Source organism: Leptonychotes weddellii, chromosome 2 (genome assembly GCF_054177405.1).
Source record: "Leptonychotes weddellii isolate Sample4059 chromosome 2, ASM5417740v2, whole genome shotgun sequence".
Taxonomy (NCBI): domain Eukaryota; kingdom Metazoa; phylum Chordata; class Mammalia; order Carnivora; family Phocidae; genus Leptonychotes; species Leptonychotes weddellii.
Genome location: NC_138370.1, coordinates 36,821,610 through 36,847,591, shown reverse-complemented (window position 1 = coordinate 36,847,591; position 25,982 = coordinate 36,821,610). Strand labels below are relative to the sequence as shown.

General features: G+C 48.6%; 1 protein-coding gene across 2 annotated transcripts in view; it reads left to right on the top strand.

Annotated features, from left to right (window-relative positions):
- BIN3 (bridging integrator 3) overlaps positions 1-25,982 on the top strand; it is a 43,493-nt gene that overhangs the window by 6,247 nt on the left and 11,264 nt on the right. Inside the window, exons 2-5 of one of the 2 annotated variants that reach the window (XM_031036499.2) lie at positions 16,442-16,490; positions 21,926-22,098; positions 22,977-23,017; positions 23,427-23,488. In XM_031036499.2, the coding sequence (XP_030892359.1) occupies positions 23,461-23,488 (28 nt within the window). In that variant the 5' untranslated portion in view covers positions 16,442-16,490; positions 21,926-22,098; positions 22,977-23,017; positions 23,427-23,460. The remainder of the gene's footprint in view (positions 1-16,441; positions 16,491-21,925; positions 22,099-22,976; positions 23,018-23,426; positions 23,489-25,982) is intronic. The other variant, XM_006741129.3, reaches the window with a different exon arrangement.

The following is a 25,982-nucleotide window of genomic DNA, read 5'->3' as shown; positions in this document are numbered from 1 at the left end:
GGGCGCCTGGGTGGCTCAGTTGGTTAAGCGACTGCCTTCGGCTCAGGTCATGATCCCGGAGTCCCGGGATCGAGTCCCACATCTGGCTCCCGGCTCAGCGGGGAGCCTGCTTCTCCCTCTGACCCTATCCCCTCTCATGCTGTTTCTCTCTCTCTGTCAAATAAATAAAAATAAACAAAATCTTTAAAAAAAAAAAAAAAAAGAAAAGAAAAGAGGAAGAATGGAGCCAGGGGGGCTAACTTGGACAGTGGCTTCCTAAATTTTTTGACCACAACTTGCAGTCAGAAACACCTTTGATATTGTAGCACACCTACATTTATACTTCAGATAAAAGCTTCACGTGGTATATGTGTGTGATGCACACTAGTATTTTATGTTCTATTTCATGTTTAAAAGAATGGTGTACTTCCGTTGATCTCATGACTAATTTTGATAGGTTTACAGCGGGATAACGTGTAGCAGCTTACGTGATTGATGCGGGACCCCAGTTAGAAAAACACTGATCTAGGAGTTTGTTACAGGGGTTCAGACTAGAAGCCAACATCTGTGACTCCAGCCAGCTGAAGATAGTGTTTGGCTTATTTGGTTGTTTTCCGTGGGTTATAAGAAGAAATGTAGAAGGGGCAACTATAAAGAACCCCAGCCATGTGCTTTATAAGAACGTAATCCATAGAAGGGAAAACTGTCAATCACTTTATAGAAAAGAAAACCCCAGCGGACAAAAGCCTATACCAAGATGTTGGTTTATTAGTAATCAGGGAAAAGCAGATTAAACCAACGAGATGCCATCATACAGCCATCCAACTGGCAACAGTTTTAAAGTCTGGCAACACCAAGTATCTAAGGAGGAGGAGCAGTGGGAACGCGCGCCCACTGGCATCCGGGGTGCAGGGTGGTGTAGAGAGTGGTGATGTAAATTGATACTGGCGATTTCTACGGTACTTGTGGCAGTGGGAAACGTTCGCACCCCCTCACCCAGAGAAACTCCCGCAGGGGAGCGGGGTTGCTTCATTGTCTGTAGATGTCCAGCCTCTACAGTGTGGTATCTTTACAGAATGAAACAGGTAGTCATTAAAATGAATGAAGCAGAGCTATGTATATCAAGGGACAAATCTCAGAAGCATAATGCTGAACATAAAAAGTTAGTTTCAAAGTGATACATTCAGTATTGTACTATTTACATACAGTTCAGGCCTACGAAACAATACTGTGTTGTGCTTATGGATTTAAACGTATGTAGTGCAAGTCTGGAAAGAATACGTACTAAACGCAGGGCCGTGGTTCCCCGCCAGGGTGAGGAGGAGCGGGAGGAGGGGACGGAATTGGGCTGGAGCACGGGGCGGGGGGCTTCAGCAGTGTCTGAGGGGCTACGGCTTCATGTCAGAGCCCGATAATGCTGGGTGAACATATGGGTAGTTCTTCTCTAGCATTTTCTGAGTGTTTACAATAATTGCTAATAGTTTCTCTTAACTTTTGTCATGCCTGGCCTGACGGGCATCACAGCTAGGGCCGACCTCACTGTTCGCAGCAAGAGAATCATTGCCCTCCCCCGGCCAGTAGGTGAGGATGACCTGGGGAGGGAGGCCTAGAAGTGAGTTTCCATCTCAGCCCTCCTCCTTCTACGTCCTGCTTTCAGACCTTCAGCAGAGAAGGGAAAAGGTCGAGTGAAAGCTCTTTGTATAATTCCTGGTTGGTTAGAGACAGAAGTGAAAATGAGATTAGAGATAGTGCCTCAGAAGCTAAACAGCTGGTCTGGTGTTTCTCAGAGTCTGTCGGCGTCTGAGCCACGGCTCACGCATCCGAATGGAAAGCAGGTATTGGAGGCTTCTCTCGGCTTGTTGAGTAAGCAGGATAAGCCTTTCACCTCAGAAGGCCTTCTGTGTTCCTTTTATAAAATGGGGAAACCCGTTTTCTAAGGAGCTACAGAACAAACAAACAAACAGACTCCCTCCCTGAATTGCCTTCCTTCCTCCCATTTCTTGACCTTTAGACGCTCCATCAGCCTCCAGACTTCTGTCACAAATCCATTTACTACTTGGGAGGAAGTCCCCGTTCATTGTAGGCAAATGCACTCACTTGGGCCTGGCAGTGATGCGCTCTCCTACGGGACTGCTCCTTGCCCCCAAAGCAGAAAAAATCATTTCAGGTTTCCTAACCATACTTACCTCTGTGTAACCATGTGCGAGCCACCCACTCGGGGCTCAGTTTGTTCATCATCATCGAAATAGCACCCACCACCATCTTCACTGCAAATACTGATAGGCTGCTGACTCTATGTCAGGAACTTTTTTAGGAACTAAACTCATTTGGCCCTCCCAGCGACCCTACATGATACGTATATTATTGTCCGATTCTGTAGGCAAGGAAACTGCGAGACAGGAAGGTGAGCTAAGTTGTCCAAAGCCCCACAGCTGGCAGTTGGCAGAGGGAAGAATTAAAAGCCAAGCAGTCCGGCTCCCAAGTCTGTCCCCCGAGTCTGTCCCCCAACTCAGCGCGCCTCCTCTAGTGAGGAATACAGGAATGGACCGCTTGCTTTAAATGAACTGTTGTCTCTGAAGCACCTAGCACCAAGCAGCATTGGAGATGCTCAATACATGGTCACTTGAATTGGAGGATTTCTAAGATCTCACGTTCTGTGAGATCTCCCTGAACATTCTGTGATTCATTCTGTGTCAGCTTCTCAGAGGTCAGCCTGGGGAGCAGTGGGGAAGGAGGGATCACAGCTGAGCTGGGGGATTGTTCTAGTCCAAGTGACAAATCAGCCAAGTCACAGAGTCATGCCTTTTATTTTTAAACACGCACATACCTCTTCGGACTGGTGGCAAGTCAGGGTAGTATTGTGTGTGCTCTGGTTTTAGATCTGGCTAATTTAGGGGAAGACCTGACGGGGGCAGGGGCGGGTGGAGAGGCTGTGGTCAGAGGTGCTGGAAATGGCCATTTTACAGCTCAGTCCATTTCCCCTTCTGATGGGGTCTCTCCTGCCCTTGCTCGGGCTGAACTCTCTGTGGCCGGGTGGCACTGTGGCCAGCTGGCCCTGCAGAGAGGATGACCTCCCGCAAGCAGCTGCTTTGCCAGAGCCAGCCGCCTCTCCATAAGCGCTGCCCTGGCCCCAACCCTCTGTTTCCCCTCCAAGTGTCAAGGTGGTGGTAGCCGCGGTGGGGCCTCAGACCAGGGAAGGCAACGACCCAAGGATAGGGTAACAGAAGGATGGGGGGAGGAGGGGCTTGTCCTTCCAGCCTGCAGAAGCTGCTGCCTTTCGCCCACCTTCCTGCTCTTGCCGAGACAGTGACTCAGGCCCAGACCACTCCCCGGGGAGCCAGGATTTCAGCCACTATCAACTGCCGCCTACTCTTTGCTCAGCCCTCCCTTTGTTCTCACCTCCCTTACCTCCTCCCTCCCCCCAAAACTGTGATCCCTCAGAAAGATGTGGGGTGGGGTAGACTGAATCATTTCAGGGTTCTTTCCACCCTCAAGCCAGGCCTAGGCTCATTCACATTCAGTAGAAACGATTTCCAGAGGCCAAGGTGAAGACCAGGGAGGAATGTGTAGGTTTGGGCTTCTTTCCACTCTTCTTTGTCATGGAAGCAGAGGACTCTCCAAAGAAGGCGGGGCTCGAGGGATCTTCTGGGGTGACCAGGGGATCCCCACCCAACTGCCATCTGGGCCTGCCTCTTGTCTCTGCCTCTGCAGTAGAGGGGCTGGGGAAACAAAAGATTGAGAAACCTAGCAAATTGAAAATGCAAAAGAGCTGTTTTGGTAAATAGACATTACACAAGAGCAGGAGTTTTTTGGAAAGGTTTTACTGAGACAGACAGAATTAGCCAACTGGCATCATGCTGCTAATAGAGATATTTACTGTTTGAAAAAGTATATTTGTAGCTTTGGAGAACATCCTGTTGACTTTTCTTTATTGTGAAAGTGAATTTTTCCCCTCTTTCCCTCTGTACACATAGAACTTTTTTTCTTTTTTGAGGTGGGGCACGTTGGGGGTTGGAGAAGGGTAGGCTTGAGAGAATTGTTTTCTCCGTTTTGTTGCTGAGACCAAAATATCCCTTCTCCTGCCCTCTGGTGCTCATATTTACGGATTGGCAAGTAGAACCAATTAAGGAATCCTAGTCCGGAGGCCGGGAGCTCTGAGCCCTCTTGGTTTCTTCCAGAGCGGAGAGATTCTGTGGGGAGCAAGCCCTGTCTTCTCTCCGGACCTCTGCTTACCTGCCCGATGCCAAGGGAAGAACCCCGGGGAAAGCGTGAGGAGGAGGGGGACCAAGGTCCTGAGGCCCAGTGAGCCTCTCTGTGTCCCGGAGGACTGCCGGCCTCAGCCACCACCCCCACTGGACCAGGGCGCCTCTGCTCTCGGAGATGCTGTGATGCTGTTGGACTTGCTGCATGCGCCTTCCAGAGCAGCCATTTCTCCCGAGGAGGTCCCTGCAACCCAGCAAGGTTCTAGAACCACAGGGAGGTAGTGCCGAGAAGAGGCAGAAGAGCTGCTTCAAGTGTAGTCCTTCTGCCCTGTCTTCTCGCTCTCCCCTGGCCACCTTTCACTGCTTCAGTGGCAGAGAATCTGTTCTTTTCTCAGGGTACCTGCCCCAGTTTTCAGGCTATTTCTCCGGCAGAGGGGAGCATATCTGCCATTTGGCAGCCTTGGAATAAACCCAAGAGACTCTTCTCCTGTCATATTTCCTCTTAAGCTCTTTAATTTATTAGTTTTGGGGGACGCCAGGGTGCTCAGTCGGTTAAGTGACTGATTCTTGATTTCGGCTCAGGTCATGATCTCAGGGTCATGAGATTGAGCCCCGAGTTGGGCTCCGAGCTCAGCGGGAAGTCTGCTGGAGATTTTCCCTCTCCCTCTGCCCCTGCTCGTGGGCACTCTGTCTCAAATAAATAAATCTTTAAAAATAAAATAAGTTTTCCCTCAACCCATATTCTGATACCATGTCCAGCTAGGCTTTACTGCCAATGCCAAGGGGCAGCTCCGTTTTCACGGTCTGCACCCAGTGTACTTTCCCCTGACCCCAGCTGCTGCTGGTGGCTGGGGAGACCCTTTTTAGCTTTGGTTTAGTCAGATAAGAATTGGGAGGCCAAACCAAAGACAGTGATCTTACTTTTCTTTGTTGTTTATAAAGCCTTATCTGAGAGTAACTTCTTTCAGGAAACTTAAATGAGAGTATGGTGTTACATAGGGTCCTTGAGGCAACATACTGATTTACTCCTTTATTTAGCCACTTATCCAGCGCTTACTGTGTGCATCAAACTGGACTATAAGCTCCCTGGGATCGTAGAATGAGTCAGTCTTGTTCATCCTGATAGCCCTAGAACCTAGAGTAGTTCTAGGTATAAGGGAGGCCCTCAATAAATATTTACTGAATATTCATTCAATGAAAGTTTGAAAATAGCACTGTACCTAATACAGTACTTACAGAAATTGCAAAGAAGCATAACCTTCAGTCCCTGCACTGGAGAGCTTATGTGTCATAATCAGAAAGTAAGATGTATACACAGCAAAATTGGTTAGCCTGACCCTTTAGGAAGCAGAGTGTAACAGTGAATCATAGCACTGGGTCTCAGAGAGCAGACTGGTCATCTAAATGCATGCTGGAGAAGGCTCTGTGATAGAACTCAAAAATCCAGTCTTTGTATCTTGTAGGAAACTGGGAACAAAAAGATACTTCCTTACTAATTGGAGCCTTTCTGGCTGAAACCAGTAGCCTTTTTCATATTTAATGGTGAAAGATCAGCCCCGAAGCATTCTTAGTAAAGTCAGAAACATTTTTCTACAATTTCTGGCCAATGCTATAACACAAGAAGTAGATACAAAATATTGGGAAAGAAAAGGGAAGTTTTGTCATTATTTTCAAGTGATATGACTGTCTATTTGGAAAACCTAATTCTTTTTTTCTTGCTGAATTTCTCAGGCTATATAGGTTAAGTATGTAGGCGTGGTGACTGGTTTCAGGGTAAATACTTAATACCCAAGAGCTTTCCTGTGTACGAGGACAATAAAATGAAAAAGAGAATTCCATCTGCAGTGTAACCAAGTGGAATTGGTTCCATGTGTAGGGCTAAAAATTTCACATGTAAGTGTTACTTTGGGATCTTGATATTCAACAAAATAAAAGTAGAGGACCTACTCATAAGACTAAAGCACATTATAAAAAGATTTGAGTGAACGGAAAGAAATATTATGGCCCTGAATGAGCAAACCTAATATTTGTAAAAATGTAGGATCTTCAAAAGTTAATCTATAAATGTAATGCATTTTCAGTAATAAGTATCCTGATTTGGGGGGGAGGGCAGGGGGGCACACAGCATATGACTTTGAAGTTTATCTTAAATATTAAGAAAAATTAAAATAGCCAATTACCTGAAATGAAATGTAATGAGAAGGGATCTGTTTGGGTAGATATTAAGAACTGTTACAAACCTAAATAATTAAATCTGTGTTATTGGCAAAAGAGTAGACAGGTCTGTGGTATGGAATAGAAGTATTTCACACTAATGAAATGATTTCTCAAAGGTAGTTTGTTGTTTAAATTATGTTAAAACAACTGGCTAACCATACACTCAAACTCTAAATGGAGTAATGATTTAAGTACAAAAAATAAACCACTAAAATTCATATGGAAATTCAAGGGACACAGATAGCCAAAATAATCATGGCAAAGTTGGAGGGCTCAACACTTCTCAATCTCAAAACTTACAACAAAGGTCTAGTAATTAGGACATTGTGATACTAGCATAAAGATAAATATGTAGATCAATGGAATCAAATCAAGAGTCCTAAAATAAGACTTTATATTTATGGTCAGTTGATTTATTTTTATATATATATAAGGATGCCAGGACAGTACAACAGGGAAGGAATAGTCTTTTCGACAGCGCCAGGATAATTGGATATCCACATGGGAAAGAATGAAGTAGGACCCCTTACCTCACACCATACACAAAAATTAACTCAGCATGGATCAAGTCCTAAATGTAAAAGCTAAAACTATAAAATCCTAAGAAGAAAACATAGGGGTGAGTCTTCATGACCTTGAATTTGGCAAAGAATTCTTAGATGTGATATCAAAAAGCACAAACAACAAAAGAAAAAATAGATTAAACCTCTTCAAAACCTAAAACTTTTGTGCTTCAAAGAACACCATTAAAAGAGTGAAAAAAAACAATTCACAATGAGAGAAAATATTTGCAAATCATATATCCGATTAGGAATTTGTACCCAGAAAAGACCAAGAACTCTTACAACTCAACAATAAAAAAAGACAACCCATTTTTAAAACAGGCAAAGGATTTGAATAAATATTTCTCCAAAGAAGACATACAGATGACTGATAAGCACATGAAAAGATGTTCAACATCATTAGTCATTAGAGACATGTCAACCAAACCATGATGCAATAATCCTCATACCTACTGGAATGGCTAAAATAAAAAAAAACAATGAGAAGTGTTGGTGAGGATGTGGAGAAATTGGAACCCTCATGCACTGCTGGTGATTGCAAATGGCACAGCCACTTTGGAAAAGTCTTGCAGCTCCTCAGAAGTGTAAGCATAGACATAACCACCATATGGCCCAGCAGTTTCACTCCTAGGTACATACCCAAGAGAAATGAAAACGTATGTCCACACACAAACATGTGCACGAATGTTCATAGCAGCAACATTCCTAATGGCCAAAAAGTAGAAACAACCCAAGTGTCCCTCTCCCAGTGAGTGAATGGATAAATGGAAAGTGGGTGTGTGGATAAAGACGGTATATCCCTGCAATCGAATATTATTCTGTGATAAAAGAGGAATGAAGTCCTGATATATGCCACAACGTGGATGATCCTTGAAAACATTTTGCTAAGTGAAAGAAGCCAACACAAAAGGCTACTTATATAATTCCTTTTATAGGAAACGTCCATACTAGGTAAATCCATAGACCTAGTAGCTTAATGGTTTGCCAGGGGGCTGGAGGGAGGGGAGAAATGGGGGGTGATTGCTAATAGATAATGGGGTTTCTTTTGGGGTGATGAAAGTGTTCTGAACTTAGATTGTGGTGATGGTTACACAATTCTCTGAATGTACTAAAAACAACCAAATTGTACACTGGATGAATGTTATGGTATGTGAATTATATCTCAATAAAGCTGTTATTTAAAACTTAATAAATCAGCTTCCAAGTAAAGATGACAGGTTAAATACATACGTCTAATTTATCTTCCTCACAGATGCCACAAAAAGCACAGTAAAGTGATTTTGTTTTTAAGGCACAGATCTACAGATTCAGGGAGAATAGAGATGTCAACCACATTTGGGAATTGGGATGCAGTTACTTGCAGTAACTGTCTAAGTTCCAAGAAAGCCAGATCCTAATCTGGCATTTAGGAAAACCAAGAGCCATCTCAACTTACATTATGGAATCCTCAAAAGTTCAGGAATTGATGGCAGTAGGGACTTGTAGAAATGGGGTGAAGCCAAGCACTCCGATTAGAAGGACTGGTTGAAAGCTGTCTCTGAGTAAGTTTAGAGCCCTGCCATCTCCTCCCCAACTCCAGTGTCCCTGGGAGACTGTCCCTGCCTCACCCTAGCAAAAGAATGAAGGGGCCCCACCCTTTGGAGAGTATGAGACAGGGAGTTCCTATACTAGGTACACAAAGGTGGATTTACTGTGTGAAAACTATTTAATAAAGTTTAAGCTTCAGGGCCCCTGGCTTGCATGGACCTTGTCCAAGGCCCTGAAAGGAACCCTAGCTGTGTGTTCCCATGATCCTGTGTTTTTGTAAACATCAAAAATGTATTTATACTGCACTCAGTTAAGAAAACCTCTGCCTTCACTTCCTCCTTTTTCTGCTCTATACTGCCCCTCATGTCAGGCAGCTTTGGAGTAGCAAAGGCCTTTTTTGGGATGCTACTGGAGGATTGAATTGGGAGTATGCTGTTTTAACTGCAATTTGAGGACATTTTTTGAAAACTTTGATAAAACCACAAGAAATTGCAGATTCCTGAGTTGCAAATATACAAAGGGTACCTTTTTTGGTCCTCTTTAAGTGTACTTAAAAACTAAGGGGAAGGGGTGCCTGGCTGGCTCAGTCAGTAGAACATGCAACTTGATCTCGGGGTTGTGAGTTCAAACCCCACGTTGGGCATAGAGCCTACTTAAAAAAAAAAAAAAAGATTGTACGCCTTGAACTTTCACAATGTTCTGTGTATCCATTGTATCTCAATAAAGCTGGAAAACATTTTTAAAAGGAAGAAAAAAAAGCTAAGGGGAGAATTCGGTCAAAAATAACAGAACACAAAAAAGTGACAAAGGTGAGCAATTAAATCAATAGGTATTCTGAAATCAAAGTACAACAAAACATTTTCAAATTGTACTAAAAGCTAATAATTCATTACAAGAACGAGATCAGTTTTAAATAGCAGCGATGGTTGTTTGATAATCTAGTTAATAAAGAGGAGGAGCAATTCATATGCACACATTGATAAAACATTTAAATTTCTTAATGCAGGGCGCCTCGGTGGCTCAGTCGTTAAGCGTCTGCCTTCGGCTCAGGTCATGATCCCAGGGTCCTGGGATCGAGTCCCACATCGGGCTCCCTGCTCTGCGGGAAGCCTGTTCTCCCTCTCCCACTCCCCCTGCTTGTGTTCCTGCTCTCGCTATGTCTCTCTCTGTCAAATAAATAAATAAAATCTTTTAAAAAAAAATTTCTTAATGCAGAAGATAACGAAGATGACAAAACTCATGATGTGCCCTCCTCCAGGGACATCAGTGACAAGCCGGTTACCCCCATTAATTCAGAGAGCGGCTAAGATTAGTCATCATACAAGAAAACCTGAAATGTGTCCTGAAATCTTACAGTTTATTTATGAAAGAAACATGAGATTTTCCTAAATTTTACAAAAGTCCTAAAATTTGTAGTATATTTATATATTACTGGTAAGCTACAAAAAAGCTTTTCTAAACTGTCAGTAATAGAAAACAAATTTCAGTCAACCATACTAAAGGAAAGGCTGAATTACCTTTCTTTTCTCTCTAAGAAAATGATGTTACCCACTCTGTGTCACATGAAGAGGCAATCATAGACTACACAGCCAAAAAATGAATACAGAGGTGTGTCAGATGATTAATAAAAATATTAGGTTATTCTTGATTTTCTGATGTTTGTGTTATTTGCCAGCTTTTATAACTTGTAATTTGTTATGTTCTTTTCTCTGTCTAAAACACTTTCATGCCTATTTTTATATTTGGGGTTTTTAAAAAAAAATTTTTAAGATTTTAAGTAATCTCTACACCCAATGTGGGGCTCGAACTCACAACCCCAAGATCTAGAGTCACCTGCTCCACCGCCCAAGCCAGCCAGGTGCCCTATCCTGTGTTTATATTTGTAAACTTGCATTCTTTTTCTTTAAAAGGGCATGCAAAATCATAAGCTCCAGGCCCACAAAACTCAGATCCACTGTAAGTCCAGTTGAGGGCAGGACTGCCATCCTCAAGGCAGGAGGATGAAGTGAAGGAATGCGTGGGGACTGCTGAGACAACCCTTCCATTCCCCTGTGGCACCTGCAGGACACACATACATACACGTACACGTGTACATGTAACCTACTCACTGAGCTCAAAGAACACTCCTGTGACGAGACAGCAGAAGAATCTTCTCTGCCCAGAGAATTAAAGACTAGATACTGATGTCAGGGGCTCCCCACAAAACTGCTCAGCCAGGCCACTCTACACAGTAGACAGATCTCATCAGAGCACTCATGGCTTCTAATCAGCTGTTTTGTTTCCTGTCACGCATGTGAGCAGACACGCAAGAATTACCACACCCCGAGGGGAGTGTTGAGTATTTTTGAAAAATGGAGACAAAAGCAGAAAGACAACTTGAGGGGAAACTGAGACTCCAGGAAGAAGAAATGTTTTCTAAAGCTATCATTAAGGTCTTTAGAGAGAGAAGGCATCCATGAAGTAAAAAACAGGATACCATAAAAAATAAAAATAAATTAAAAAAAAAAAAAAAACCAGGACATCCTGAAAATTAAAAAGAGCTCTCGGAAATTAAAAATATGATAGAAATGGGGGCGCCTGGCTGCCTCAGTCTGCAGAGCGTGCAACTCTTGATCTCAGGGTCGTGAGTTCAAGCCCCACGTTGGGTGTAGAGATTACTTACATAAATGAATAAATAAAAACTTTTAGGGGCAGCTGGGTGGCTCAGTCATTAGGCGTCTGCCTTCGGCTCAGGTCATGATCCCAGGGTCCTGGGATCGAGCCCCACATCGGGCTCCCTGCTCCGCGGGAGGCCTGCTTCTCCCTCTCCCACTCCCCTTGCTTGTGTTCCCTCTCTCGCTGTGTCTCTCTCTGTCAAATAAATAAATTCTTTAAAAATTAAAAAAAAATTTTAAAATAAAAACTTTTAAAAATCTACAATAGAAATGGAAAACTTGACAAGATAAGGAAATGTTGAAAAATAGAAATTGGAGAAGCAACCAAGGAGGGTCAGCATTGGAATTACAAGAATTTCAGAAATAAGAGGCAGAGAAAATGGGGGAAGAAACCAACCACGACCACGTTCTTTTAAATCCCAGAACGAATGATTATAAATTGCCAAACTGAAAGAGTTTGGCCCGTACCCCAGCACAGTGAGTGAAATTAGACCCACAAGGTACATCCTTGTGACATTTCACACCACCGGGGACAAACATGATCCAATAAGCTTGCACGAAGAAGTAGGTCACCTACAAAGGATAGAAATCAGCATGCTTTCGACTTCACCACCACAGTAGTACTGGGAAAGGAGAAGCCGGCGAAGCAATGCCTTTGAGAGTCTGGAAGAAATTAAGTCCAGCCCACATTCTATACCCAGTCAAACTAACTGGTGTGAGGCAGAGTAAAAAGGGGTTTTGTTATGCAAAGTCTCAAAAAAAGTATCTCGCACACACTTTTACTCCACGCAAACGAGGAGTAAACCAACAAAGAGGAAGACACAAGAGACATTCCAGGTGTCAGAATTCCTGGGAGAGGCGGAAGGCATTGGTGTGAGGAAAGAGAAGGGAGAACCTGGGCCATCAGCTGTGCTCCAGGGCCGAGCTGCGCAGAGGCTGCCGTGGACACTGCTTCCCGAAGTGAACCCCTGATACAAATAAATGGGTTGACAGTGGATTGAGACAACGGAGATAGAGTGAGGGATAAATACGTAGAAAAATGACAGGGAAAGCAGAAACACGCAGTGTTACTAGTTATGTATTGCCGTGTAACAAATTACCCCACAACATGGTGTCTCAAAACAACAGTACCAGTTTCTGCAGGTCAGGAATTTGGGAGTGGCTTAGCTGGGGGGCTTGGCTCCGAACGCTGCAGTCTGCTGAAGGTTTGGCTGAGGTGGAAAAATCTGCCACCACATGTAGGAAAGAAAAGAAATCACATGATTCTCCTAATAGTTTACTTAGTATTGATCTTACCAAATCACATAACTGTATCGAAAAGATGTGCCTTTGTGTCATGGGGGTGGAGGCCTGGAAAGGGTTGGCTGGTTTCTTAAATCTTCCCCTTCCAAAACAAAAAGGAGCTAGTGCCTAAAACCTAACAAGAGATAGCAATAGAAGCATTTTTATTTAGAGATGCAAAGGTAGATGCCAATAAAACCAGCGCTGTCAAAAGCGCTTGTCTTGGGCAAGTGAGATGTGGGTGGGGGAGGGAGGGCAGAACCTAATGTCTCATTTAACAAACCTTGTCTTATTAAACTCTGCCCACGTAGAACTCGGATGAAAGCAAACTCAGGTTAATAGAAGGAAACCAATAAAATAAATTTAGGTGAATTTTTATATGTCGGGGTGGAGAGGGCAGTTCTTTCTCAGTGAGACACCAAATGAAGACATCGTAAAGGAAAAAGATTTGGTAGATTTGACTTCATACCGATCAGAAGCTTCTGTACATTAAACACACATGTACAAAAGGGCAAGGCAAACACTAAGCCAGAAAAAAAATCCTGAAAAACAGGCCAAAGGGCCAGTGGTAAAATGTAAACCATTTCAATCTTTTAAAAAATGTAAACTGTCTCAATCTGCCTCTAGGGCAGTTTGGCAAATGTATCAAAGTCTTGGACATGTATATATCCTTTGACCCAGCAATTCCAACTCTAAGAATTTATCCTTTGTGAGTAATCCTTGATGTACACAAAGATTTCGCTATTAAGGGTTTTTTATAATAGAAGAAAAATCTGAAACAGTTGAAATGACCACCAGTAAGTGATGTGGGGCACAAAAATAAAATGGTGAATGAAATACTAGGTAGCTCGTACAAGTCAGCCTGATGGCAACCGCATACTGGCATAGAAAAGCCTTCATGATATGTTTCCTTTGTTCTTTAAAAATTATGTAAATATACATATATACCCATGTACATTGTATGTACACACAGATTCAGGGTGTTACTGTTTATTTTTCTGTGTGTGTGTGTGTGTGTGCGTGCGTGTTCTTTGTGTTTTCCATGTTTTCCAAGTGTTTGACACTGATCAGGTGTTATTTTTATAGTCAAGGAAAAAACAAGGGATTTTTTTTTTCGTTTATTTGAAAAATATGGAAAGTGCAAAGGAGAAAACAGTAATCACACTCACACCACCCCAAATTAACCACTTCTAACACTTGGCATATTTGCTTCAGATTTTTTTCTTTCTGCAAACTTTTAAAATATAATTAACACCAAAACATTAGCCTTGGTTATCTTTAGATATGAGACTGTGAGCTGTGTTTTGGTTTTTTTCCTTCTTTTCCTTCCCTTTCTCTCTCTCTCTCTCTCTCTCTCACTCACTCTCTCCCCCTCTCTCCTTCTCTCCCTCCTTCCCCCCCTCTCATACTTTCCTGTATTTCCCAAGTTTTCTCTGATGATTATATTTTACTTTTTAAAGGGATAAACTTCAATTAACTATAAAAGGTAGACTATTTTTAAATGCCAAATAAAGTCTTAGACATCTAGAAGAAGGCAGGCAAGGTTTTGGACTTGAGAACAGCTTTGATGCAGCCCGGAGAAGAGAAGGCATCCCATATGGGTGGGGTGGCCGTATATCCCAGTTGCCCTAGACAGTCCAAGTCTTATACCTGTTGTCCTGACGACATTATTGGTGACATTTTGCACACAGTCAACGTGGTGCATGAAACCTGTGATTTGCGTAGAAGGATCCAGATCAGCACAGGCTCCTTCCTCCCGATAACACTGCTCTCTTCATTTCTTGTGTTTCCGGTCTTTTAAAAAACAAGGAGCCCCTTTGAAATTCCATAGTTATGTTAAGGTTAGGTAGTTTGATCAGATGATTTTTCTTAGTTCCTTCAAAGAAATACAACAAATTCATGTGAACGAGTGGTAAACCATGAGTTGCAGAGAGACAAGGGGATTGTTTACTCCTGGTTCCGTTGTGAGCCAGCAGCATGACCCTGGGCGAGTCACTGGACCTCTCCAGATTGGCTCTCCCATCTGCAAAATGAGAGGGTTGAACTGGAACAATTTCTATGGTAACTTGCAATTCTAAAAATACTGTGATTCCAAATTGAGATTTAGAGAGGCTGTGGCACCACAAGTAATAGCATCGAAGTTTCTAATTTCTTTGTAGCTGGTCTGTAGTCCTAGACTCCAAGTTAGCATCATTTCCAAGACCACTGTGAGAATTCTGGAGAATTCTCATCTGGCTCCCACGTTCCTGCAACAAAGATTCAGTTTAGAAGGCAAGTTTTAGACGGGCGAAGGGACCCCCTAGTCCAACTCCTTTGTTTTAGAGTTTAAGAAACTGAGCTCCAGAGAGCTCATGATTTGTCCATATCACAAAACTGGTCAGAGGCGGAGAGCGGGCTTTCTGATTCCCGGTCTAGAGCTTGTTACACCACAACGTGCTTCGCGCAGAACAGTCTTTTCTCAGTGCCACAGGACCTCATGTGCACTGTCACCAAAATGGTCCTTAAGGGCAGTTGTTCGCTGTCCAAAAGCATTGTGTCAATCAACTCCGATCCCTAATTTGGGGAAGAGTAAGGGAGGGGGGAGCAAGAGGAGGAGGGGACTGCAGAGCTCTGCTCCCCTAACCTTTGTTCTTTAGGTCTGCAGAAGGGAAAGAGCAATTCTTTTCTCTCCTTTTCAGTTCCAGAGCTTACCTTTTCCCTCTGCTAATTATAGAGCCACTGACTATTTGTTTACAGAAGCCATGTGAGTCAGCCAGCCCCCAAAGGGTTAATGCTCCCAAATTACTGGGCTGGGTTAACAATAAACAGGATGTCCTCCAGAAATTAAATTTAAACCACTGTGACTCAGGCTGGCCCATCCTCTCCACCGGATCGTTGTCTGGGGTTATTATCGGTGGTTAATTATACCATTGGGTTTAGCAACGGTGTTGGTCAGTTTGGGCCAAGAGAAAGCAGGCTTGGGCAGAAGGGCGTGCAGAGGGAAGGGGTGGGTGTGGATGGGTGGAAGCGGGAGGTTTGAACGGGAAGGGACTCGGGCGTCCTGAGCACTGAAAGGAGTGGGAGTAGGAGCGGCATTGTCCCCTCAGTGCTCTCTTGCTCTTGCCCTGTGCCCTGAGATGATCCCAGGGGTGCTTAACTCACTGTTAGCTCAGGGGCTTCGGGGAGCCTCCTTTCTCCAGCCATTGGTACACTTCAGAATTCTCAGTGCCTCAAGGCAGCTTCTGAATTACCAGTTTAACCCTATCCTTTGGCAGAGTAGGAAATGAATCTCAGGGCCGACCTTACCTGCCAGAGGGCGGCCTGCTCCTCAGAGGTGGAGGCAACAGTGGTGGGTTGGTTTAGAGCCTAGACTTTGACCTTCCTTCTGTTACGCCAAACTGTCGTCCGTTTCCAAGTGGGGAACCTTAGGTGCAGAGCTTCCTAGCAAGTTCTGGACAGACTTGGGCCACACTCAGAGCCACAGTTCAATTTTGTCAGTTCTTACCGGAAATAACCCAGCCTGGCTGGTCCTTAATGCCCCTTTAGTTTGTCATCCCTCTCCAGCCACAGAAGCAGCTCTGCAGGGCTACTGTTTGTCCCTCTATAGAGAAGTAGTGAAGCACCTAATACAGACGAGAAGTGGTGCTCATGGTGTTTTTTAAACGCTTGTTTTCAAGGATGATAGCTACCCTGGCGAACCTATAATTTCTGACTTTGCAGCTCCTCAGGACACAGATACACAGTGACTGTGAGTTGAACAGTATCTCCCCTTTCCCGCCCTCACCTCTGCACACCAGACTCTCGGTAGGAGAGATGCTCTGGGGCAGAAGGCGGTGCCCAGGACTTCCAGCTGACACTCCGGAGCCCAGCCTGGCTGCCGCCAGCCCAAAACCCACGGGGCAGGTGGCATGAGGGCTGGGAGTGAGCCGCCACCACTCTTTGCCCTCCTGGGGGACAGCGGCCTAGACTTCATCAATACTTTTCAGCCACATCCTTCCCCATTTCTCCTAAAAGCCCCCTTTGTCTCTGTCTCTCATAGGATTCCTTTCAAGATTGGGCAGCCCAAGAAACAGATTGTCCCCAAAACAGTGAGTAACCCAATTCTTTCATTCTGAGGCTCAGTCTGTCTCACGTGGCCTTTGCAGAGAACCAGAACTTTGACTCGGCTCATCGTGGGCCTGGGAGGGCTGCACCCTGGCTGCCTTCTTCCCAGCTGCGTTGCTCTAGAATCTCACCTAGACTGGGGCTTGCAGGGGCCTCCTAGCGTGGGACATTTTCCTTCCGCAGATCAGCCTGGGCTCATCCCCATCGTCCTCCCGCAGGTCGAGGAGGTAGGTGATGGGTGAGGAGGAATCCGTTGCTTCTGAACGGCCCATCTCTGCAATCTGGCGTGCAGTCTGTGCTTTCCTAAGAGGGCTCCTGAAACATAGGCCCCCACCTCAAGCTGCATGAAGACCAGGAAGCTTCTCCAGGGGGGTCCCTTTCTCTCCACTGCCAAGGGCATCTTGGCCAGGACCCAGAGTCAGCGGGAGAGCATGATTGAATCCTACCTCCTTGAGAGCCCACAGTTTTTATCCCTATTTTATCTCCAGAATGGGAGAGGAGTCATAGATTCTTAGAAAGTTAGAGATGGGAAGCCCTTACTGATCATCTAGTCCAACCTGATTTTTCTGACGAAAAAACCAAGGCCCACGAAGTCACAGTGACTTTCTAAGGTTGTAAAAAAAACTAACAGTGACAGAGCTGAAATTGGAACCCAAGCTGGAGCCTCTGTTCCATACACATTCCATTCCTTTATTCCACCTCACTTGTGCTGGGAAGGTCTCCCATGGTTTGGGAATTCTGGTCAAGAACGGCCTCTTGAACCCCCTCAGCCACCAGTCTAAGCAGGCTCTTGGTTTTACTGTGGGAAAGCCTAACTGCACACTGCCTGTCCTTGTGCCCGGCACCGCCCGCCTGCTGGGGCTCCTGACGCTTCTCTCGGCCTGATGACCTCGGCCCTCCTCGGCTCAGGACTCAGAACTACAGGAAAGATACTGCTGCAGTTTGGCAGGAAGGGAAGTTCATCACACATCTGACCAATGGCTCAGTCTTTGGAAAATCCGAAGTCAGGCCACTTAAAAGGAAGTGGGCCTGCATTTCTCTTTCAAGTGAAGGCAGGCGGAGGACGACGGAGAGTTTACCTCCCATGCAGAGGCTGGCCATCTGCGGAGGCTCTCAGCTGAAGCGCAGAGAATCTGGGCGTGCAAGTGTTGGGCTCCAGCCGGCTACAGGAAGTGGGAAGGTGTGGCTTTGAGTCTCCAGAGTTTAATCCGGGGCAGATCTGAAAGGGAAGTGGTTGTGAGAAGGGTCTTTTATTCCCAACACTCACTACCAAAAAACAAACAGACAAACAGAAAACTCTCCCAACGCCCTTACCTTTAGGGAGATAGCCATTGTTCTCCACAGAAAAGTATAGGCTACAATTCAGTTTCTAGCTTCTTTACCAGAGTTTTTTTTGACAGATCTCTGAGTCTTTTCATCTGAGGAGTGGTGAGGACTCCCCAGAGGAAGGGCAGAGGTATACTCCCAGCGCCTACGGATGGCCCTACAGACAGGCCCGCGGATGGGCCCCTGGCCTGCCTCTCCTCCTCGTCACAGGGGTCTTGTTTGAGATAGAATCATGGTCCTTTGACTTTTGGAATCCGCTCCCCCAGACGGACTGGGCATCAAGTAGTGGTTAAGAAGCTGGATTTGGGAGGTTTCCTGCCTGCATTCCCACCGCTCTGCCACGTGCTGTGTGTGATGGCCGTGGCCAAGGCCCTTACGCTCTCTGAGCCCTGCTTTCTCCCTTCTTAAGTGCAGGTGAACCTGGAACCCATGCCATTGACGTATTCGGAGTCCTACATGAGGCCAGGCACTTAACACAGCGTCCGGCACATAGCGAGCCCTCAATAAATATTAACTCCATGATGGGAAGGGAGTTGATCTGATTCTTTCCAAACCACCGGGGATGCAGCCTATCCACAGCAGCCGGATCCCCTAGTGCGGGGGAGGGGGGGGGGTCGCGGGGGGGAGAATGGTAGGCGCGGCCTTTGATCTCTCACAAGGAAGCAAAGCCTGGTTAGGGCTTGGAAGAGAGTTGTTTGCTCCCTCAACTCCCCAGAGGCACTGAAGTGTAAAGAGCGAGAGCCTGCCCCTTCGGCCTCGTTCTCTGCCCCACAGGCCCCTCCTGGCCCCCAGCACAGGCCGAGCCCGGGCAGCCGTGTGGGTGACGCACTGTTCTTCTTGCCCTGGCGCTGTCGGAGAGGGCAGATGCGGCTGCCTGCTGACGGGAAGTCCTGGTGCCCCTGTCATGGGAAGAAACACTCATGTTATCTTCAGGGAGTTTCAGGAGGTTTTTGGCTCAAGGCACCCAGCTGTCAGACACAAAGAAAGCATTGTGTGTTTGCTCACACTGCTCTCCTGAGCCCAGGTCATTAACACGAATTCCATTATTGTCGGGGCTCTGGCTGGAATAGCATGTTCTCTGCAGGGGCTGGCCATCGCAGTGGGCCGGAGGGACGGAAGCTCCCCCAGCTCCCAGTCCCAACCTTCCGCTTAGTGCCCCCTGCCCCTCCAGTCCCACCAAGTAGCTGGAGCATCTTGGCGTGGCAGAAAGAAGCCGCTCCTCCCTCGTAACCCGCGTGGAGGGAAGAGCTCTTTGAAGCAGCGCCCCCGGCTCTCCCGGGGGAAGGAGAGCGCACACTGCGGCCCGTAGCGGGAAGAGCATCCGCCGGGGCGCCGTGTCGAGCCTTCACTTGAGAGAGATTTTCACTTGCCGAGTGGAGAGTCTCTCAGCCTCATTTCATCTTGTTGCGACAGACCACGGGGATGCTGCCGCCCCGCCCCGCCCCGCCCCGCCCCGCCCCGCCCCGCCCTCCTCCGAGAGAGGCTGCTTGGCGCGCCTGGCGTGCCGTCCGCCTCAGCTCTGATCCGACGACGCAGCGTAGCCCCAGCGTTGCAGCCCCGGCCCTGCCTGCCCGTCTCTCTCTCACTTCACGGGTGGCACTTGGGGTGAGAGCTCAGCCCACTCGCTCACTTCACAAATGCCGACTCCGGCTCTGTGCCAGCCTGACGCCGGGGAACGGCCCGGGGGCCCCGGAGAATGCAGGGAGCGGCCTGCGGTGTGGGGCTCGGTCCCCCTGCGCTCACCCCGCGGCCCGGCCCCGCTGACAGTCTGCACATGTGTTTACACTTGCATTGTTGACCAGGGGCCAATCGCCTCTCTGGCAGAAGCATCAAGCATTCAAAGATATTCAGATCTTTTGTGTTTGGCTCTTTCCCTCAGAATGGATGTACCTTGGACTGAGACTCCAGTGTGTCTCTCTGTTCCCTTAGCCGTTGTCCGAGGGGCCAGAACCCTGGTTGTGCTGCCTTGGATCTTTCCCCAGGGGAGGGGAGAGCTCTGGAGACCAGCGGCTGTAGGAGCAACCCACACCTGGCCTCCAGAAGCAGAGGAGGGAAACATTCATGGACGTGGCAGCCTGTCGCATGGCCTTAAGCAGCAGTAGAAGGATCCAGCCCCACCCCGACATACTTCCCAGCTGCCAGCGTGAGACCTCAGGTTCCTCACCAGCCAGAGTGAGCCAACCCAGCTGGAACCCCACAGTCGCTCCATCTCTGTGCAAGTCCAAGCAGTGCCGGCCAGGGGGACCAGGTGCTGTCTGACATCCCACACACGCATCAGCACACGTGGGGATTGCAAAAGAGAGTGCCGGGAGCCAAGGCCGTGGCTCCGGTGGGTCGGCAGGCCTTCTCTGCACCCGCCTCCCCTTCAGGAGCACCAGCTCCATGTTCTTGATCTTCAGGAGAGCTGGATTCTGACCAAGACCTCCTTCATTTAATTTCGTTCTTTTGAGAAAAAAGGCTTTATCGTATGTGAAGACTGCTTAGCGGTCACATCCTACGAAGTAGGAGAGGGGATGTGTCCGGTGAAGGGAGGCCCCGGTACAACCCCCAGGCACAGGATCCAGGCTTAGCCAAAGGCCTAGCTATCAACCGACCACGTGCTTTGTGCTGCCCCCCCTCTCAGCCGAGGGGTTACGGTCTGGTCTGCACCCCCAGACTGCTCTGGTCCTCCCAGCGCCCCTGCATGTGGGAAAGGAGCAAGGAGACGCCGTCAGCGGGCCAGGCACCATGCTCTGGGCTCGGCACAGACTGCTGGGGGATCCTCCAAGCAAGCCGGCGGGCCGACGCTGCTGCCCCATTGCCTTGTCAGCCACCGGAAATCTTCGCAGGGAGAGGCTAGCCAGAGTGATCCCGTTCCACTAGGAAAGAAACCGAGACTGCGAATGTGAGGTAGTATTTTTAATGCTGCACAGCTGGCATCAGAGTGCAGTTCTCGTCAGTCTCTGCTCGCTCCTGTCCCCCACTGTCCTCGGCGGCAGTGCGGGAAAAAGGGCTGGACTGCCTCAGTGCGGGCTTGCTGGGCCTGGGCCAGGCTCCCCGCCCCAGAACAAAGCCCCTGCCTGCAGTCTTGCCAGACGCTCTTCAGGCTTTGGCTGAGACTCTGATTCCTGCCCAGCTACACATCCCCCGGGATAGGTGGCACTTGAAGCTTTTATCAGGAATATATGCTTTAGTGGGAGCGAATTTTGAACGTCTCCAGAGCAGCTTTTGATGGATCATAAGGAAGGCAATGATGAAGATGTCAGGTTCCTGGATGGAGGGGGGGGGTCTGTTGAAAAGAGGGCAAAGACTGTAGGATGAGGGGAAACCAGTGGTGAACTTTACTTCACAGCTTTGTGTCAGGCCCCAGATGCTGGGCACATAAAGTAAGGAGAGACCCCGAGTTCCCGCCTCTCGGTTTTACAGTTCAGATGAGGAAGGTGAGGTATGTCTGTGCAGGGCTGGTGACACGTTGTCATGCCCTGGGACCCTGGCTAGGCAGGTGCTCCGTGCCCTTCTCACAGGGCCCTGCCCACGGTTTGGGTCACACATGTACACTTGTATGTGACTCTGTTCCATCTGTCCCACCAGGCCCACGTCTGGTGTAGTTACCAGTGGAGTGCTCGCACCTGGCAGAAAGCATTGCACTTAATAGGTGCTCAATAAATGTTTGTGGGATTAATGAATGTTATTTTCAAAGCGGGGGAGTGTTCCGAGCTAGGAGTCTGAATTCTAGCCCTGCATCCTTCCATAAATCACCCCCCACCTCCAGGCTTCGTTCTCCCCACTCGTAACATGAAATAATTGGCCCAAATAACATTCTGCCATTCTGGGACTATGTTGAGTTTACCTAAATGCACCTGGGGAGTATGGGGTCCATGGGGCTCCCGGATGCTCCTTCACGGGGCACCATGACGGAAGGGCGTACTGGTGAAGAACAGTGGGGCCTTGACACTGCAGTTCTGCGCTCCGTGAGCTTCAGCCGGCATGTCAGGAGAGTGAGAATCTGGGTTCAGGGCTCTCACTGGCAGGAGTCTCGGGGAGCAGCCAAGAAGGCACCTTTCTTAGGTCGTGACTTTAATTCATCAGCAAATACCTTTTTCCCCTTTCTCAGAATGCTGGTTAAGCGCCCAGGCCTTGGAGCCAGGCCGCCCGTGTCCCCATCCCAGCTCTGCCGCTCACTAGTGCCGTGGTCTTGCACGGTTCGCTTCACCTCTGGCCGAGGGAGCTCCTGAGTACAGGGAGGGTCATTCGTACCCCTACCTCCTCCAGTTGTGGAAGCACGTGGTGAGCACCCCGCGAGCGTGAGCTGGTTTTCCCGGAGCACCTCAGCGCAGAGGCTCAGCAAGCCGCCCAGGGAGCTGGTCCTGCCCGTGTGGAAGGGAAGGAGGAGAGGCCTCCGTCCCCTCCTTGCGGCTCTCAGGTGTCCTACACCTCACAGGCCACTCTCCTAAGAGACCATTGCCAGGGCCCCCGTTGATGGATGGGGACATTCAGGCGCTAGACGTGCAAGTAGTTTTCTTGACCTCACCTGACATGTAGGCGGCAGAATTGGGATCAGGACTCACACCCATCCGATGTAAATTTTGCTGGCATTGGGGAAATCTGATAACTTAGGAAGAATTTTAAGAGAGCCTTGCCTGAGTCAGTAGTAATAGTATTTGCGCTCGGTACATCCCAGCACAGAGAACGGAGACAGGGGCTTTCTTGATCCACCCCGAACCACCTCAGACTTCGCAGGTGGTAGGCCCTGTGAGGAAACCAGGGCCTGGAGCGGGAGGGGACCCGCCTGCTTCTCTGCTGGGCTGCCCTAGTCTCAGTCACATTCTGAGCACCTCACCTGCCACACGATGGGAGGGACGGGGGAGGAGAGGGAACACAGCCGGGCGCCTGGCTCCCTGTGGTGGAGGAACAGAGCCACAATCCGCTGCTACTTGCCTGGCTGGCCCATCTGGGAGGGGAGTCTTTTGCCCTAAATCAAACACTTAATTAATTTGGGAACACAGGGTTACTGTGTCGTTAAGGATCTGCAGGTGCTTGTATGGACTGGACGGGGTGGTTCTCCACGGCCCCGGGGAGGGTGTGCGGGGAGTTTCAGTAGGCTGGCAGATTTTTTCCAACGTGTTGTCATTTCTCCGATGATTGAGTTATCTCTTTGGTTACAGGTGGAGAGAGATTTTGAGAGGGAGTATGGAAAACTCCAGCAGTGAGTGTTGAACCCCAGGAGGACGGCGGTTGGTGGGGAGAAGGACAGGAGCCTCCCGCCAGGGCTCAGTTCCCACACTGCCCCATCCGGCACGGCCAGCAGCAGGCCGCTCCTCTGTCCCGCCACAGCCTGGGAGCCGAGGGCAGCTCGGTTCACAGCCTGCCAGAAATTCTCCCCCAGCTGACGGCTGTGTGAGAGTCGTTAACTCATAGCCCTTGGGGGCTTGGCCTCATGCAGACTGCCGGTGGCCCTCCCGTCAGTGGGACAAATCCCCGCAGCCCTGGGGCCCCTTCTTCTCCCGGCAGGCGATGCAGAGCGTCAGGATGGGCTTAACTCAGGTAGATGGGAAGGAAGGGGGCTGGAGCAAGCTGGCGGTGCCAGGTGCCCAGGCCGTGCCCCTGCTTTGCAGGCTGGAGGAGCAGACCAGGAGGCTGCAGAAGGACATGAAGAAGAGCACCGATGCTGACCTGGGTAGGTGGCATATCCCCGAGCCAGGCCTGGCCTGGGGGCAGCGGTGGCCCTCCGGCACGTTCGGGCTGCCTCCCGTGGTCTGTGCACAGAGCCACACGCCACCACTCATCCAGAGGACGCGCGTGGGTCTGAACACGACTGCCCTGGCGTCTCCAGACTGTGTGAGGCGGGCCCGGGGTCTGATTTCAGAGCCCATCTATTATTTGTTTTGCGGGTAGCTCCAGGTTACCTGGGTGGCATCTTTATCGTTCGCCACGGCCTTTCTAGTACAGGGGAGGCTGGAATAGCGGCGCCCGGGTGGCTCGGTCGTTAAGCGGCTGCCTTCGGCTCAGCTCATGATCCCGGGGTCCTGGGATCGAGCCGCGCGTCGGGCTCTCTGCTCCGCGGGGAGCCTGCTTCTCCCTCTCCCTCTGCCTGCCGCTCTGCCTACTTGTGCTCGCGCTCTCTCTCAAATAAATAAATAAAATCCTTGAAAAAGGAGAGGCTGTGACCTACTGCTTCCTTTCCTGGGTGCTTCTCCAGACAACCGTATGGCCCGAGCACAGATGAAGGGAAGGTAGTGTTGTCATAGTGAGCAGCTTTGGAAGCAGTAGAACGTCAGGGATCCACGAAGAGGAGAGCGTGGTTTTCCAATAAAGAAATCAGGATAAACGGGGGAGCCCTGGAGCCCGGAGTCAGAAGCGGAGTCTGGGCAGAGAAGGCCCTCCTGAAATAGCAGCGCCCCAGCCCTGCCCAAGGCCTGCGCCCCACAGTTGGTGCATAAGAGTCCCTGGAAGGCTCACCCCCAGGCACTACTGCTGCAGCTGGTTGGGGGCCCCCATTTTGAGAACTGCTGCTCCAGACAGTTAAGGGGAATCCAATTTCCTGATCTCAGAATCTCCTCAGCTGCCTGAACAAGTTCTAAAAATCCCATCCCATGTGCTCAAGCAAGATCGTCTGCACGTGACGGTCTTTGTTGACCCTTACATCCTGAGGTTGCATCGGGGCTCCAGAGACCCATGTGGTGTCCAAGACCCCCGCTCTCTTTAAGGTTCAAAGACCACCAGCCTCCCAGTTTGTGCCGGGCTGGCCACACCCTCCCAGTCCCTGAGAGTGGGGGCCAGCGGTGCTCACAGAGGCCGCTGAGGATTCCCGAGGGGGGGAGGGGGGTAATTCCACGCTGTTAATCGACTTCAGATGGTTCAGATGGTTCGAACAAAAAGACAAAGGCATGAAATGTGAAGGCTTTAGAAAAGAAAAGGAAAATTGGGAGGAAAGTCTTCTCCCCATCCTGACTTTTCAGGGTTTTTCCCTCAAATATTAAAAAAAAAAAAATTAGTGAAAGAAATTTTTCAAACACGTTTCCAGTTTTGTCCAAGTTTTTATCCTTTCACTATACTGTCTGAGATCATCTCATAATCCAGGCAAGTTACACATGGTGTTCGCTCCTAAGCATGCAAAGTCACTTCACGGCTTTGAAAGAGGGTTTTTTGCTCCATTGCTTCAACATTTCTGGGAGGTTTACGTTTCCGGGCTTCTCCCCTATTTTGCCCGTTTGCTGGGTGAGGGCAGCAAGCTCCCAGATTTGAGAGAAAGCCAGGACAGGGCTCTGGGCGGGCCGGTCATCCACCCGAGTGAGGAGGGGCCCCCTGGGCGGGCTTCTGTTTCTCCTTCCCCACGGCGGGCTGGGGTTGGGCCGAGGGCTGCTCCCTCCTCGGATGCAGGGGGCAGGCAAGGCCACATCTGTCATGAACTGGAGTGGCCCTTATTTCATCAATGCAGAGACGTTTTTTCACATTTAATAACATCGCAGATCAAGACACTGTAGCACTTGATAGCGTTTAGTTGGCATTTTTGTCCTTTCTTGATGGTTTGTGTGGTAACGATGTGTCTTGCAGCTGCTAGCATCTTAAATTCATGGCATAAAATAGTAAGAAATACACTCAGAAACTTGTTTTCCCCGGAGACCCTGAAACTGGCGCAGAGAGCATGGAGCAGGCAGGCCCTTCTCCAGCCTCTCTTTCTGTCCCTCTAGAATTTTTCTTTACAAATAATGGAGACCTAAAAACTTGTATGGGACCAAGAACTCCAGAGCAGCCGGGAGAGCTCCCTCCTGCCTCGGAGCTGCCCTGTGATTTTCAGGCTCCCCATACGTCAAGCAGGGTGTCAGAACACATGAACAAGGCTACAGCAGGGCAGTGGTGTCCGTCTGTGGGGAAATGACCTTGGACAGCATAAGCAGACACGCGGGCAGAGCCCATGGGGCCTGCCCACAGTGTCTCCAGGCCGGATCACCCGGAGGCAGAAGGCAGGTGCCCAGAGAGGCTGGGCCTGGCTCAGCACTTGCGGCTGTCTGACCTTGAAGGAGTTACAAGCTCTTCTGAGCTTCACCCGCCTCATCTGAAAGTGGAGCCAAAATACACTACCCCAGACATCTCCTGGGTTGTTGGAGCCCTGAATAAAACGGGGGGGGGTGGTAGGGATGGGAACCTGTTGGCAACTTTGGAGTTCTTGG